The sequence below is a fragment of the Volvox carteri genome (genome assembly GCF_000143455.1).
Source record: "Volvox carteri f. nagariensis unplaced genomic scaffold VOLCAscaffold_9, whole genome shotgun sequence".
Classification (NCBI taxonomy): domain Eukaryota; kingdom Viridiplantae; phylum Chlorophyta; class Chlorophyceae; order Chlamydomonadales; family Volvocaceae; genus Volvox; species Volvox carteri.
Genome location: NW_003307552.1, coordinates 248447 through 261431, shown reverse-complemented (window position 1 = coordinate 261431; position 12985 = coordinate 248447). Strand labels below are relative to the sequence as shown.

Below are 12985 nucleotides of genomic sequence, written 5' to 3'. Positions count from 1 at the left end.
TCCAGCCAATTTTAATGTCGTGGGAGGCATCATGTCACAAGTCGTCAAGATTGTGAAAACTGATGCAAGGAGGTTGCCGATGCCCAACGTGCAGAGCTGCTTCAAGCGCGCGACTGAAATCCTATGATGCGACTCACTCGTCTACCAGTGGCACCGTCAGTCACCATGTATTAGATGTTTAGGTCGCCAACGAAACGAACGACTAACGGCAGCTGTACGAGCTTTGCAAGGGAAAAACATTCCGAGCAGCACGTGAATTGTTTTCCCAAAGTTTTCTTTGAGGTGTAAATTATATCCTTTTAATTCATTTGACGTGCCTACTAAAAGCTGCTCACGTCATACCGCAACCACGTGAAAAGCAGAAGAGACCCATGAGCGCTCGGGGAATAGTGACATTTATAGGTCGCCGACGCAGAGAACTTTCTTCTTTTTGCGTCAGCTCGCTTCCTGTGGCAGCAGATTCGCCGGGTGACGCAATCCAGCCGTCAACGTCAGCACCCGCATACGAGCAGGTCGTAACCCCAATCCGCCACCTCTGGGCACGAAGATCCAATCCAGCGCCAGCAGCGTCCGTCTGGAGGAGCGTCCATCACGACCACCAGCACTGCGGTGGCAAAAGCCACCAACATAAGCACCATGGCGCAAGCCGGCGCCCGATCTCACTCGAGGACGTTGAGAAAGCCTGCTGGAGTTGCGACAAGCTCGTCAAGCGGGGGGGCCTTGTGTGCCACGGCTGCGAAACAATTCAACCCCCGGACGAATCCCTCAACTACTTTGAGCTTTTCTCCTTGTAAGCACCGGCGGTCAACCGACGGGCGGGCCCGGCCACATAGTTTCCGCGCAACCAAAGCCCGTGCACTGGCCATCCGCCAAACTCACGCAACTCCCCGTTGTAGTACAAGCAATTATTTGTCCCCTTCAAAATGATCCCGCACATTGTCGTACAGCGGGCGTTACGGAGCTCCTTAACTAACTACAACTCACCTCTGACACATGCACGCACAACCACCACCACCTCCGCAACCTCCCTCTCCTCTTTGCAGGCCCGAAACCTCATTTGACATCAGTCCCCAGCTGCTGGAGCGGCGCTACAAGCAGCTGCAATGGAACCTGCACCCGGACAAGATGGGCCACAAGCCCGCGGAGGAGCAAGAGTTCTCCGCCCAACAGGCCTCCATTGTCAACCTTGCCTACTCCATACTCAAGTCGCCACTGTCCAGAGCAAACTATCTGGTAGGGTCATGGAGGGGCTTTGGGGTTGAGGAGTTCGGCTTGGGAAAGAGAATGCAAAACCTGCTAACTGTCTGAGCCTAAGGCGTCAGAACTGTCACGTGGGGGGCCGCCCGGGTGCGGGTTCGGGTGTGAAAAGGAGGAGGGGTTATGAGGACGGAGGGAAGAATGGCGTGACAGGAAGATGATATGCCTATAGATGTACGTGTGAGGACCATACATACCGGCGATGGGATTTCCTTCCTTTTCCTCCCTCCCTACCCCACTGCCCGGTAATCCCCTCCCCTTCCGCGCCCGGCTCATTTTTCCCACCCCCCTCTCTCCCTTCCAGCTGGCTCTTCGTGGCATCAACGCGGGGGACAACTTCGAGGGCACCTTTGAGGACCACGAACTGCTCATGGAGGTGAGGGCTGAGGGAAGGGGGGGTGTCCAGAAGCTCCTCTGGCTAGGGAAGGGAAGGTAACCCACGGCGTCCCGTTAAGGGCCCGTTAGAGCCAACAAAGCGCCACAGGTCCCCTCGGGTCCCATTACTGCTGTCAACATTTACTGGTGTACATGAGTGTCGGTCACTTTCCAACAGGGTACAAAGTTCAACAGCAGCACGAAACACACCCCAGGCGAGGTAGGGATACTTGGGTTTGACTTTGCAGTAGCGAACGGTGCGGAAATTAGGGCGGTAAAATCATGGAATCAGGCGTAGTGCGGGAACCGAGGACGGACGCAGCCACCGCTGGGAAGATTCGGGAGTTGAGGACCCAGGTGGCGGAGACTCGATGGCTGAAGACACCGAGCAAGCAGCGCAAGCCATGAATGTCGGCAATTACCCAACACAGCAGCTGTCGCTGCAGGCAGCAGCCTCCACCCGGCCTCCGTCCAAATAGCAGCTTTTTCGTACGCGGACAGTAGTGGATCCTTACACCCGCTTAGTAGCCAGCTACTCAACTCTGCTTCATTCTGTGCCGTTGGTTTTTACCCGCAAGCCACAACCCCTCCATGTCCCTAGGTAATGGAAGCTCGCGAGGAGGTGGAGAACACGGACGACCCCGCTGCTCTATCCGCATTACTAGGTCACAACCGGAAGCAGCAAGAGAAGCTGGTGTCGGCTCTGTCGGCCGCCTTCCGTGCTGACGACATGGAGGCGGCGGTGACTCTGACGAACAAGCTGCAGTACGTGGCCAAGCTGGAGCAGGAGATTGTCAAGAAGCTGCCGCAGTTATGATGTTGACCTTTTGGTGCGTCTGCTTGGAAGATTGTGGGGGATAGGGCAGGGACAGGAGCAGGGGAAATGCAGGGGAAGGGGTAGGTTTGCGTGTGTGGAGAAATGTTCGAGGACGTTCGAGTGGTTGTGTTGGAGCTGGGAAAAGCCAGGTTTAGCTGCGATGGGGAGCGGCTGCTCTACCGAGTAGGGAGGCGGCCTGGCGTGGTGTGGCAGGAGAGGCTGTTAGGTATTAAAAGACGAGTTTGAGAGATGCAGGATGCAGTCCAGGGCGGTACCGTGTGGTGCTGGGAGAGAAGAGATTAGGGTTGCGTAGAGCGATGAGGTGAGTGTGTGAGGAGCGGAGCATATCCACGAGGACGTGGCGAGATGGCGGTATAGCACACTGGAAACGGCGCAGGTGTGGTTGTTGTAGCTGCGCCTGGCAAACGCTGGTACAGTGTTTTATATTGTGGCTGTTGTCTTACCCTGCTAAAGCGTGCGTTGCACATGCGTTGCCCCTAGTGAGCTATGATTGCGTTGGGGCCTTGCCGGTTGGGTTGAGGAAAGGGCGGCCTATAAGAGGCTTAGGGACGCTTGCCAAGCGGGGCCATGTCTCTGCCCCTCCTCTGCTCCTTGACAGCCGAGTTGTATGACGTGGGGCATGTATATTGTCGGCAGCGTTAATCCGTTTTCGCCTGTACAAATGAATGTTTGGCACTGTCATTGCCAGCCCCAGTACTATGCAGACGGTTACGTGACGTGAACACGTGATGTATGTATTATGCACGCACGTGTGCATGTGTGCGCATATATCGTGCACAGACGCCTATGGAAAGCCTCTGCGCAAGGTGGGCTTGTCCATCCCCAAACTGTATCCTCCTTTCCGGGTCCCCAGCGCACGGTCATGGAGTTAACGTTCCTCTCTTGCCACAGTGTAATCTCCTGATTTTACCTGGTAGATGGGAGCTGAAATGCAACTCAATAGCTCATTGAGGACAATCCGCAGCCGCATGTTGCCAATCCACCGAATCAGGCGTTCTGGAAACCAGTCCTTGCCCACAGCGCCCTAAGTTGCTACATTAGAAATATTAGAGATATAAATGAGAGATTGGCCGGATATACCGACTGCTTTGTCAGCTGGCCCACATTGGGTGGTCCTCCTGCAAAGTTACAAACCTGAGATCCCAAGCGTTCAGGACAGCTTTCCCTATCACACAGCCGAAAAGAACATAAGCATTGTGTTGATCACGTGCGTTTGGTTGGCAGGGGGAGCGGGGTAACCCCAAAACAACTCACTGCACTGCACACCGCTCATGCCCAACCGTCCACGTCAGCAACCACGCACACAGGCGCAATGTCCTGGGGGAGGGAGATGCCACCAACCCGCCCCACTGTCGGGGGCCAAAGGTCAGGCACGGGAAGACCTCCCTCGCATGCATATTTCACCTGCAGTCCATTGACAAGCCGGAGGACGTCTAATGACCCCCGACGTCCGGACCATGGGTGCTCCTCTCCCACAATCAATCCAAGCGGCCACAGCTTGGTCTCATGCAGTATTCCCAGGGTTAAATGACGGCCTGCTTTTTGCCTCAGCAAGGTTTGGACTCAAGCCCAGGACACTTCCGCTCAATCAAGGAAGAGCTCCCAGTGAAGGAGCCTCCGTCCGCCACCTGGTCTGTTCGCGTCGCACGTGGTCAGCCCCTTCCCGCGAGTCCACCACACAAACCGAACGAACAGGTTTTCGTTCCGTCCGTCATATCAGGTCCATTACGAGGTTTGTACGAGGATGTAAAGCAAGCAGCGGCCTAGTCTGGCCTGGCTTGGCCTGTCCTGGCGTTATGCGTGGCGGATGATGACGATGATCAGCAAGAGCACTATGATGCAGATGAGTGCGATGATGCACATAAACATGCGCCCGCGCTTCTGCGTCGTCTCTGCCGCCTTGAGCTGCTTGACGCCCTCTTCCACCTGCAACCCAAGCGGCCCATTCACGGAGACGCTCGGGGTAAAAGGCTTGGTTAACCCGTTAACATGCGGCGCGTGTTAAGGGGTCAGCGCTTATCAGCCGACAGAAAGGAAAGCCAGGAGAAGCAACCCACCATCGAGCAGGGAGAGGATCACGGAGCACCAGACAGAAACACCAGGGTATGCAAAACGCATCCCGCACCTCGTCCAGGGATAGCCACAAAAGACTTACGAAGCCGCCACTCCTCAGCACGACACACGCAGCAAATCAACCGGTAAACAGCCCGACGCGGACATTGGAACCTGCCTTTCTCCGCAGGTCGCATCGTGCTCTTTCCCACGCCCCCAATTCCGTTCCCTCCCTGACATTTCCCACCACCATTTCCCATCCACATACCTTGACGGCTGTCTGCGTAACGTTTTGGTCGATGCGGTCCAGCATGGTTCCCTGCTCGATCACCAGCGTGGCCAGATCCTTCATGATCTGTGCCAGCTCCGCAATCGTCTCCACGATCTTGCGGATCTCCGTATCCCGCTCATTGACCAAATTTGTTGAAATGTCCACCATGGCCATCTGAGCCTGCGTGAAGCCCGGGTCCATCAACTCGCCACCAGTCCTGCACGTGTAAAGAGTGCGCGTGTATGCGGACAGCAAATGGGATACATCAGCTGGGCAGCAGGACCACCGGGGTTGCGCACAATTGCGCTGCTGAACGTTGTGCACAGGATGTGAAGCTCGCCGTCCATAAACAGCTACCAGCGAAGCTCCCACGCTGCATCCCATTTCCCGCTTCCAGGTGCAACGTATAAACACCCGGCTAATGCATTCTGCTTAGGTTAAAATTCTGGATTGCGGAACCAGTAACCAAATGCACGCCATCTCCCCGGGCGTCACCAACCATATACAGGGCATGCCAAGGCCCGGACCACCAAGCCCCATCCTCACGCGTCCCATTGTAGGGTCCCATCACGGTCACGCGAGGCGTCCCTCCGAACTTCAGGACAACTCTCGCGTGTCCAGGTTTCCTCCCCATCACATGCTTCTGGACTACAATACCAGGAGGCCGCGATACCTGTGCGACGCCGCCACCATAGCCGGCCCTGTGTACTGTGACTTTGACCCCGTTATGCCCTCCTCACTGCTGGACCATGTTCCCTGCCGTGACCCCCTGCCTCACCACGTTCCCTCCTCCTCCGCTATCACGCCGATGGACGAACCCTTCTCCATGCCTTTATGCTCCTCAACCTTGTTCAGGAAGCGCGTCTCTTCGCGCCGGAACTCCAAAGACAGCTTGAACAGGGCCTGAGGGACAAAAGTATCGGTGCGGCATGCACGGATTGGTTCCAGGCAGGCAGCATGGCCGCGGGGAATAGGACCCCAGTGGGCATAAAAACGAGACTTTGAAGCCTCCCCATCTACATTACACCCCCGTGACTCCACATGCTGTCGCCGCCACCAGCGCGGTGCTGCATAGGCGGGCACGTTATCCGTGCAGTCCCATGTGGGACACCTGCGCCGCGCTCTGGCATACCTGCGCCAGCTGCTGCTGCACTTGTTTCCGAATCTCAGCATCGTCGTTGGGCCCGGTCGTTTCGCCAACAATGCGGATCGCTGCGTCTAGCCGCTTAAAGCTCTGCTGGACCTCCCGGGTCAGCGTCTCCGCGTGAACCTGCGCTTCATTTTCCCCGTCGAATGTGACAAGAAGGGCTTTACGATGGTACCTGAGGTGGGGGGCATGAGGTTCGTTCAAGACTGGCTAAATAGTTGCGCAAGCGCGTAGCCTTGCCGGGTTTAGACTTACTCTCTCAGCTTCGCAATACGCTCCTTTAAGACCTTAAGCTCTTGCCGAATCCGCTCGGACTGCTGAACCCAAACCGGTGCCACAGACGAGCTGGTAGAAGGTCCCGGTGCCTCAACGTCGGATGAATTCCCCAACGCCGCACTAATCAACTTCTCCGTGGCCCTTCAAGCGCCGGCGTAGGGTCAACCATAGTTAGGATCACTGGCTACAATATTCTGAGCAGCTGCACCACGCTCTCTATCTGCGTATTGCAACTCACTTGTCGCTCTGCGCAACCGTTCCAATACCCTGAAGCTTGCGTGCCTCATTTCTTAGTCGTATAAACTGATGTGTCAAATTGCGGGTTGAGCCATATGGAGGCATTTTGGCACAGCTGATTGATGTTCACGTTGACTTGTAAAGTAGGGCAACCGTCAATTTGTTTTTTTAGATCTAAGAAGGATATATAGAATCAAAGGCAGCACGTGCTTTGGGAATCTAGATGCTACCAGGAGCCGTTAGTGAGACGTTCTCGCAGCTAAGTTAGTGATAACTGCCACCTTGCTTCCAGTGGCAGAAATATGCATTCCTAGAATCCGTTGCGTTGGCGGCCTCATAACACGCTTGAAACACGGTCGCAAGTAACTGTGGCTGTTATCAGCGTACAACCGTGACGTACGCAACTGTATGCGCTGTACAGCACCACAGGTTAGGGAGACGGTCCGGCGATGCGTTAGTTCAGGGGGGAAAATAGGAATACATGGGACCTGGAAACAGCTTTCCCGAACAGTCCAGTAGCAATTATCCGACGCGACTCGCTCAGGTCGGCCCAACGAGACTGCTGCACGGGCGACGGTGTGCGTACCTTGTTTCTTTGGTCAACAGTCTTGCGACTGCGCTGCGATCGCTGTGTAAGTAACTGCAATGCCGCAATCCTATTAGGCGCCACGTTCCATCCACAATCCTGGCAACAGAACCCCATCCTGCACTTCGCAGTTATGGAACCTCGTAGCAGTCGCTTGAAGATCCTGAGCAGTGCCCATATCACTCATGCCCTGCTGATGCGAGTACACCACCAGGGGTGGCCACAGGTCCGACGCAAGAGGCGAAACCGCCCAGGATTTATTTCCCAACATCATAACCCATTCGGGGGACGGAACTTATTTTTACGAGACCCAAGTGATAGGGGGAACAACGTGTATAAGCCATAAAGATTGCACTCGACGACAGAACTGTACGTATGATCATTGCGAAGGTTACGCTCAGATTATGCTCTTCTACTCGCTCGACAGCGCCACGTCTCAGCCGCCATATGTCCGCATCTCTCGCATCTGCATTAAGTCAAAGGCAGTAAGCACATGACAATGCAATAAGCGTGTCGAATAAGACATAACTGCCGTACATCAGCTGTGTGACTAGTAACCTCCAGGCGCAGATTCACCTCGATCAATGGGTACTTTTGCATGTGTCACCCTGCTAAGCCGAAAGCATTCTCTGCTTTTACCCTGCTTGTTGTTGTTGTTGTTGTTGTTGTTACATGGTCGTGGGTGCGTTCCCCGTACCTGCAAACCACCCTAGTACGAGCCGAAGGCTCAAGGGCTGCCAAATCGCCTATAAGCACCATCCTACCTCGCACTTCCAACGAAACAAGTGATGAAGTATACTAACGACCAAAGGGAACGATAGAGTTGCGGTGAGACCATATACGTTCCAGCATCCTTGCCAGGCGTTCAGGTTCCCACTTCATAGCGTCCTTCATATGTTCGAAGCGTGGAAAGCCCATATCAGATCTGATTTCGTCCTAAACCGGACAGTCCAGCAAAATGTGTTTCTCATCCTCGATGTGGCTATCAGTGCCGCAGCAAGGGCATACTCGCTCCTCCCTGCTTGTGGTATGGTGCAAAGTGTGGTATGGTGCAAACCTTGTCCAAAGTCGGAGGAAACAATCCAGCGACATCCAGCAGTGTCTCGTCAGATTGGGAGCCGCTGAGGCTACACCACGATTCGCCGTTCGCCAAGCTCTAGCTTCGGCGCATGCCAGGCTGTACCATCGGCAATGAGCATGGGCAGGATTCCTTGGTACCTGTTTAACTTAGGTGTGAGAGAGCAATCATGGCAATGGAAACGTCTTTCTTTAGCAAATCCAACGCTGAGCCACCACCGGAATTGCCCAACGCAAGGCAGAAGCGGGCACGCAGCGTCTCTACACACGGCTCGCCTTACCTTATCACGCTCAAACGCCTGCATAAGATGTAGCTTAAGCTCATGCGGCGTCCTGGGAAAACAAAACGTGAATTGCACACCGCAGGTGTTGACCACGTGTGTTGAGGTGCTCATTAGTACGACAATCCCCCTTCGCTCGTTGCGACGCATGAATGCCAGCCAGGTCGCATCCATGTTCCTGACGTTTCACCGCCCACACACTGACTCCCATATACTGAACCTTGTGCGCTGCATCCTACACAACCATTGTATCTCCTATTCCCGGTTACTCCGGCAGCTTCCCGCCCTCGCACCGCCGACGCAAAGCCGTCATTTATCTGTAGCTGCGCCCGCAACCGAATCCTCTTTGTCTGCCCTGCAGCGGGAGCTCCAGGTGTCACGACATTTTAGCGTCACGTTCATTTTACCCTTTACCGTTTTGAAACGCCAACTTGGTACGGCAAGTGCTTGGCCCCCGGGGGGCTTCTAGCGGCTCTGCCAAATCTGCACTCAGAAACCGTCTCACGGAAATAAACGCTATACGTAAAGTACGTTTGGGCCGCACTCCACATCAGGTACCCGCCAGGTACACCATCATGGCGGATGATCCACCCAACACCAGAGACGTGAATGTCCGTTGATCTCTCGACCCGTCCGCTCCATCTCCTGCTGTTCCGACAGACATGATGAGCTCATGCCCAAACTTCCCCTTTAGGGGAAGACCTCAAAGTCATCACTAAAGTTCCCCGTTAGGGGAAGAACTTTAGGGGATGCCGAAGGGGGAAGCATCCCCCTTTGGTACCCATGAGCCCTGATGTTGGTGATGTCCTTCATTATCTGGGCAGCACTATCTATCCGACCTCATGTACTGAAATTCAACAACGGCGTCCGTGCCATGGTGCTTCGATCGCTGGTGCTGGGATCCGCCAGCTAGACTATCCAGCTAGATTGCGAGTGGCAATCGTGTTCGGCTATGATTCCTTATGCCACCTCACCCTCAACAGTCTTTACCCTTAACCACCTTCAAGGGTTTGCTTTCCTAGGCTAGTCACATACCCTCTGGGTGCCCAGCTTGGGGCGCTCTGCAGATCCGAGGGACTGCTCGTGATGAACGGCCGGATAAGAGGGGACCCAGAAGGCCGCCTAACTTTCCCTAAGGGGGAGGCAGGCGGTAGTATGATCGATTTATTCATAGCGACTCCACGTGTGCTTCAGCAGTATGCCACCTTTCTGAGGGTAGGAAACCTGATCGAGTTGGATGGATGGGAGCCCACCGACCACCGTCCTTTGACGCTTGCTCTTAATGTTACAGTGGATGACGAAAGCAGGTGTAGGGACGGTAAAGGCCGGAAAGCCCGGGTGGAGTTTGATATTGCACGATACCAGGATTACGCGGAATATTTTGAGGGGGGGTCCCCTACTATGAATGCCTTAAGCCAAGTGGCCGAGGACCTGCAGAGGGGAGTTTGCAACACCACACAAGCTGTCGAACGCATTGGAGGTGCCCTGTACAAAGTCCTGGTGAGGGCCTTCGATACCCACCGACCTACCGGCATGACGGCAGGTGGGAATACGGTTTGGTGGAACCGGGAATGTCAACAAACACGGCAACGCATGTTGGAGAGTAGAGCACATCTGGGTCCAGGCCGGGTGAGTAATAAATCGGGTCCGGAGTGGGAGGCTTTCCGTCATGCACGGACGGATTATAACCGGGCAAAAAGACACGCAAGGGCGGCTTATGAGGAGGATAGGATGAGAGATTTTGTGGCCAAATGTCGGCATGACCAACGAGCTTTGTGGCGGGCTTTAGGAGGGAAGTTGAGGGAGCGATGTGCGATAGACGATATTGAGGTCTTCAGGGAACACTTTGCTGGGCTCTTAAACGCAGGTGTAGGGGAGACAGGGCCTGATGGTGCGAACCGGCTCTTGAACTTCATTAACTTTGGGCAGTTTCTAGAGGGGCAGGAATGGCGGTCATCCCACTCGGTTTTGGGTAGGACTGCGAAGGCAGCAGAAATCCTAGACCCCCCTCTCACGCTGGAGGAAGTCGCACGTGCTGTTGACAGGCTGCCTAACAGTAAGGCACCAGGTTTGGAAGTAGCGCCGTCGGAATGTTACCGCTATGCGCGTTTGCCCCGAGAGGAAGAAGGCTCCGCGTCGGGTAATGGTGGGGGCAGGCGACGGGGGGAAGTGATCAGCTTGTTCCGGTACTGCACGTGCTTCTGGAGCATATCAGGGCGACTGGGGACTTCCCACGGCAGTTTACAACTACCGTCCTCACCCCTATTTACAAGAAGGGGGACCCCAGCATGCCGAGTAACTACCGGGGCATAGCAGTAGGGGGCGCTTTGGCGAAATGTTATGCGCTGGTCCTCCTGGATAGGCTCGTTCGCACAGGGGAGACGCTCTCACTTAGGCATCGAGGCCAAGCGGGTTTCAGAAGAGGTTTCGGTACTACACATCATCTCTTTGCCAAGCAGTACCTTACTACTAGGCACAGTCAACCGGGACAGCGGCCGTTAATCATCGTGCAAATTGACTTTGAGAAGGCGTTTGACAAGGTGCCGCGGGAGATAATGTGGCTTCGCTTGCAAGAGAGAGGGGTTGAAGGGTCCATGCTGCAGTCGCTGATGCGGGCATATGATAAGGTTACGATGGTCATCAAGACGAATGGCAAGGCTGGAGGTGAATTTGAGTCAAAACAGGGTGTGAAACAAGGCTGCCCACTATCTACTGAGCTGTTTGGGCTCTACATTGAGACCCTCGCGGACGTCATCGATATGCACGACGGTATTACTACCGGGGCACGGCCAGAGGACGCACCGGAGGTTGGAAATGAGCGAGTGTCCATCCTTCTCTATGCCGACGACGTTAGCCTTCTGGCAACAACACCAGGACGCATGGGAGAGTTGCTCAACATTGTGGACATGTTCTGTGACGATTTTGGGATGCGCCCAAATGTGTCGAAATGTGAACGCCTCGTTTTTGCGAGTGACAGCGACACTAGAAGTGCTGTCCAAGCATCGTGTGATGAGCTCAGGCTGGCTGGGGAGGCCATACCGGCTAAGGATAGTGCACGATATCTGGGGTTAGTGTATGGGCCGGAACGGCAGTTCTGGGCCTGCCGCCAGCAGTTGTATGACACAGCTAGAGCAGCTATGTTCGCGTTGAGTGCAAAAATAGATAAGCTAAAGTTGTTCGCCCCAGATGTGAGGATGAGGTGTTTCGATACGCAGGTACGAGCAATACTGTTGTATGGTTGTCAAGCGTGGGGGCCGTTTATGCTAGCTGAGGTCTCGGACAGGCTCAGGAAGCGGAGTGATGCGAATAACCTTGCAGAGGGGCCCTTTGAGGCGTGCCTAAAGGACAGGGCAGTGCAGCTTCAGATATCTTTCATGCGGCAAATTGTAGGAGCTGCCAGACCAACACACCGCCTCTTGTTCGCAGAGCTATCGCAGCTACCCCTACACTACCACGTTCTCAAGCAGGTTGTGAGGTTTTGGAACCATGTCCGTTTACAGCGTGGGTCTGTGGCATACCAAGTTTTGCGACAGGAGGTCGCAGAATCCCTCTCCAACCCCGAAGGGCCCGGATGGGGGACACTACTCCTCCGTTTTCTATGTTTTTTGGGGCACGATGTATGGAAAGAGGCCCCACAAGGGCTACACGAGGTAGACGAACGAGTGGAGTGGCTGATGAACAAACCAATGCCAGAAGGTGTGATTTTGGAGTTCAAGGACCGATTAATGAGTGGTTGGAAGCATACGCGTTTAGATGTCCAGCCTGACGTGTATCCGTGAGACGGCAAGCAACCAGGAATTCACATGGCGAAGTATAAGCATTGGATGGGGCTGGCGGCCGAGCAAGCGGGCAGGAAGGAGGTGCTCCCGCACATCACAATGTTTATCCCACGTTCGGCGAATCGCAAGCTTATGCAGTTTAGGCTTTGCTGTTGGGCACTGGCGGCTAACAGAACGCGTAAGGGACGGCGTTATATACCTAGGGAGGAGCGAGTATGCCCTTGCTGCGGCACTGGTAGCCACATCGAGGATGAGAAACACATTTTGCTGGACTGCCCGGTTTACGACGGAATCAGATCTGATATGGGCTTTCCACGCTTCGAACATATGAAGGACGCTATGAAGTGGGAACCTGAACGCCTGGCAAGGATGCTGGAACGTATATGGTCTCACCGCAACTCTATCGTTCCCTTTGGTCGTTAGTATACTTCATCACTTGTTTCGCTGGAAGTGCGAGGTAGGATGGTGCTTATAGGCGATTTGGCAGCCCTTGAGCCCTCGGCTCGTACTAGGGTGGTTTGCAGGTACGGGGAACGCACCCACGACCATGTAACAACAACAACAACAACAACAACAACAACAACAACAACAACAACAACAACAACAACATACCCTCTAGAAGGCGTGCGCAACGGTGTGCATCGCAGGAGCCTAAATGTACAATGTTCTTCTGTCCAAGGAAGCTGACCGAGTTGGAAAACCCAGGGTTTACGCGTGTTCCCCTGGACCTCACTAGGGACCTCACTAGCGGCTGCTGACCTTTTTGTGTATCCTAGGGGTTGCAGTCCGCTGCACTGGCAAATCCATTT

At 54.6% G+C, this 12985-nt stretch overlaps 2 protein-coding genes across 2 annotated transcripts; one reads left to right on the top strand and one right to left on the bottom strand.

The window, feature by feature from the left end:
• Positions 1 to 371: 371 nt before the first annotated feature.
• On the top strand, positions 372 to 2449 carry VOLCADRAFT_88456 (uncharacterized protein; the record flags this gene model as incomplete). Its single annotated transcript, XM_002948229.1, has 5 exons — positions 372 to 790; positions 1044 to 1233; positions 1562 to 1633; positions 1811 to 1852; positions 2234 to 2449. The coding sequence occupies 5 exons, from the start codon at positions 372 to 374 to the stop codon at positions 2447 to 2449; spliced, it is 939 nt and encodes a 312-aa protein (XP_002948275.1).
• Positions 2450 to 4150: 1701 nt separating this feature from the next.
• Positions 4151 to 6558, bottom strand: syp4 (Qa-SNARE, Tlg2/Syntaxin16-family; the record flags this gene model as incomplete). Its single annotated transcript, XM_002948090.1, has 6 exons — positions 4151 to 4396; positions 4791 to 5010; positions 5572 to 5696; positions 5926 to 6115; positions 6196 to 6357; positions 6455 to 6558. 6 exons carry the CDS (start codon positions 6556 to 6558, stop codon positions 4265 to 4267), a joined length of 933 nt encoding a protein of 310 aa, XP_002948136.1. The 3' UTR covers positions 4151 to 4264.
• Between the last annotated feature and the right edge of the window lie 6427 nt (positions 6559 to 12985).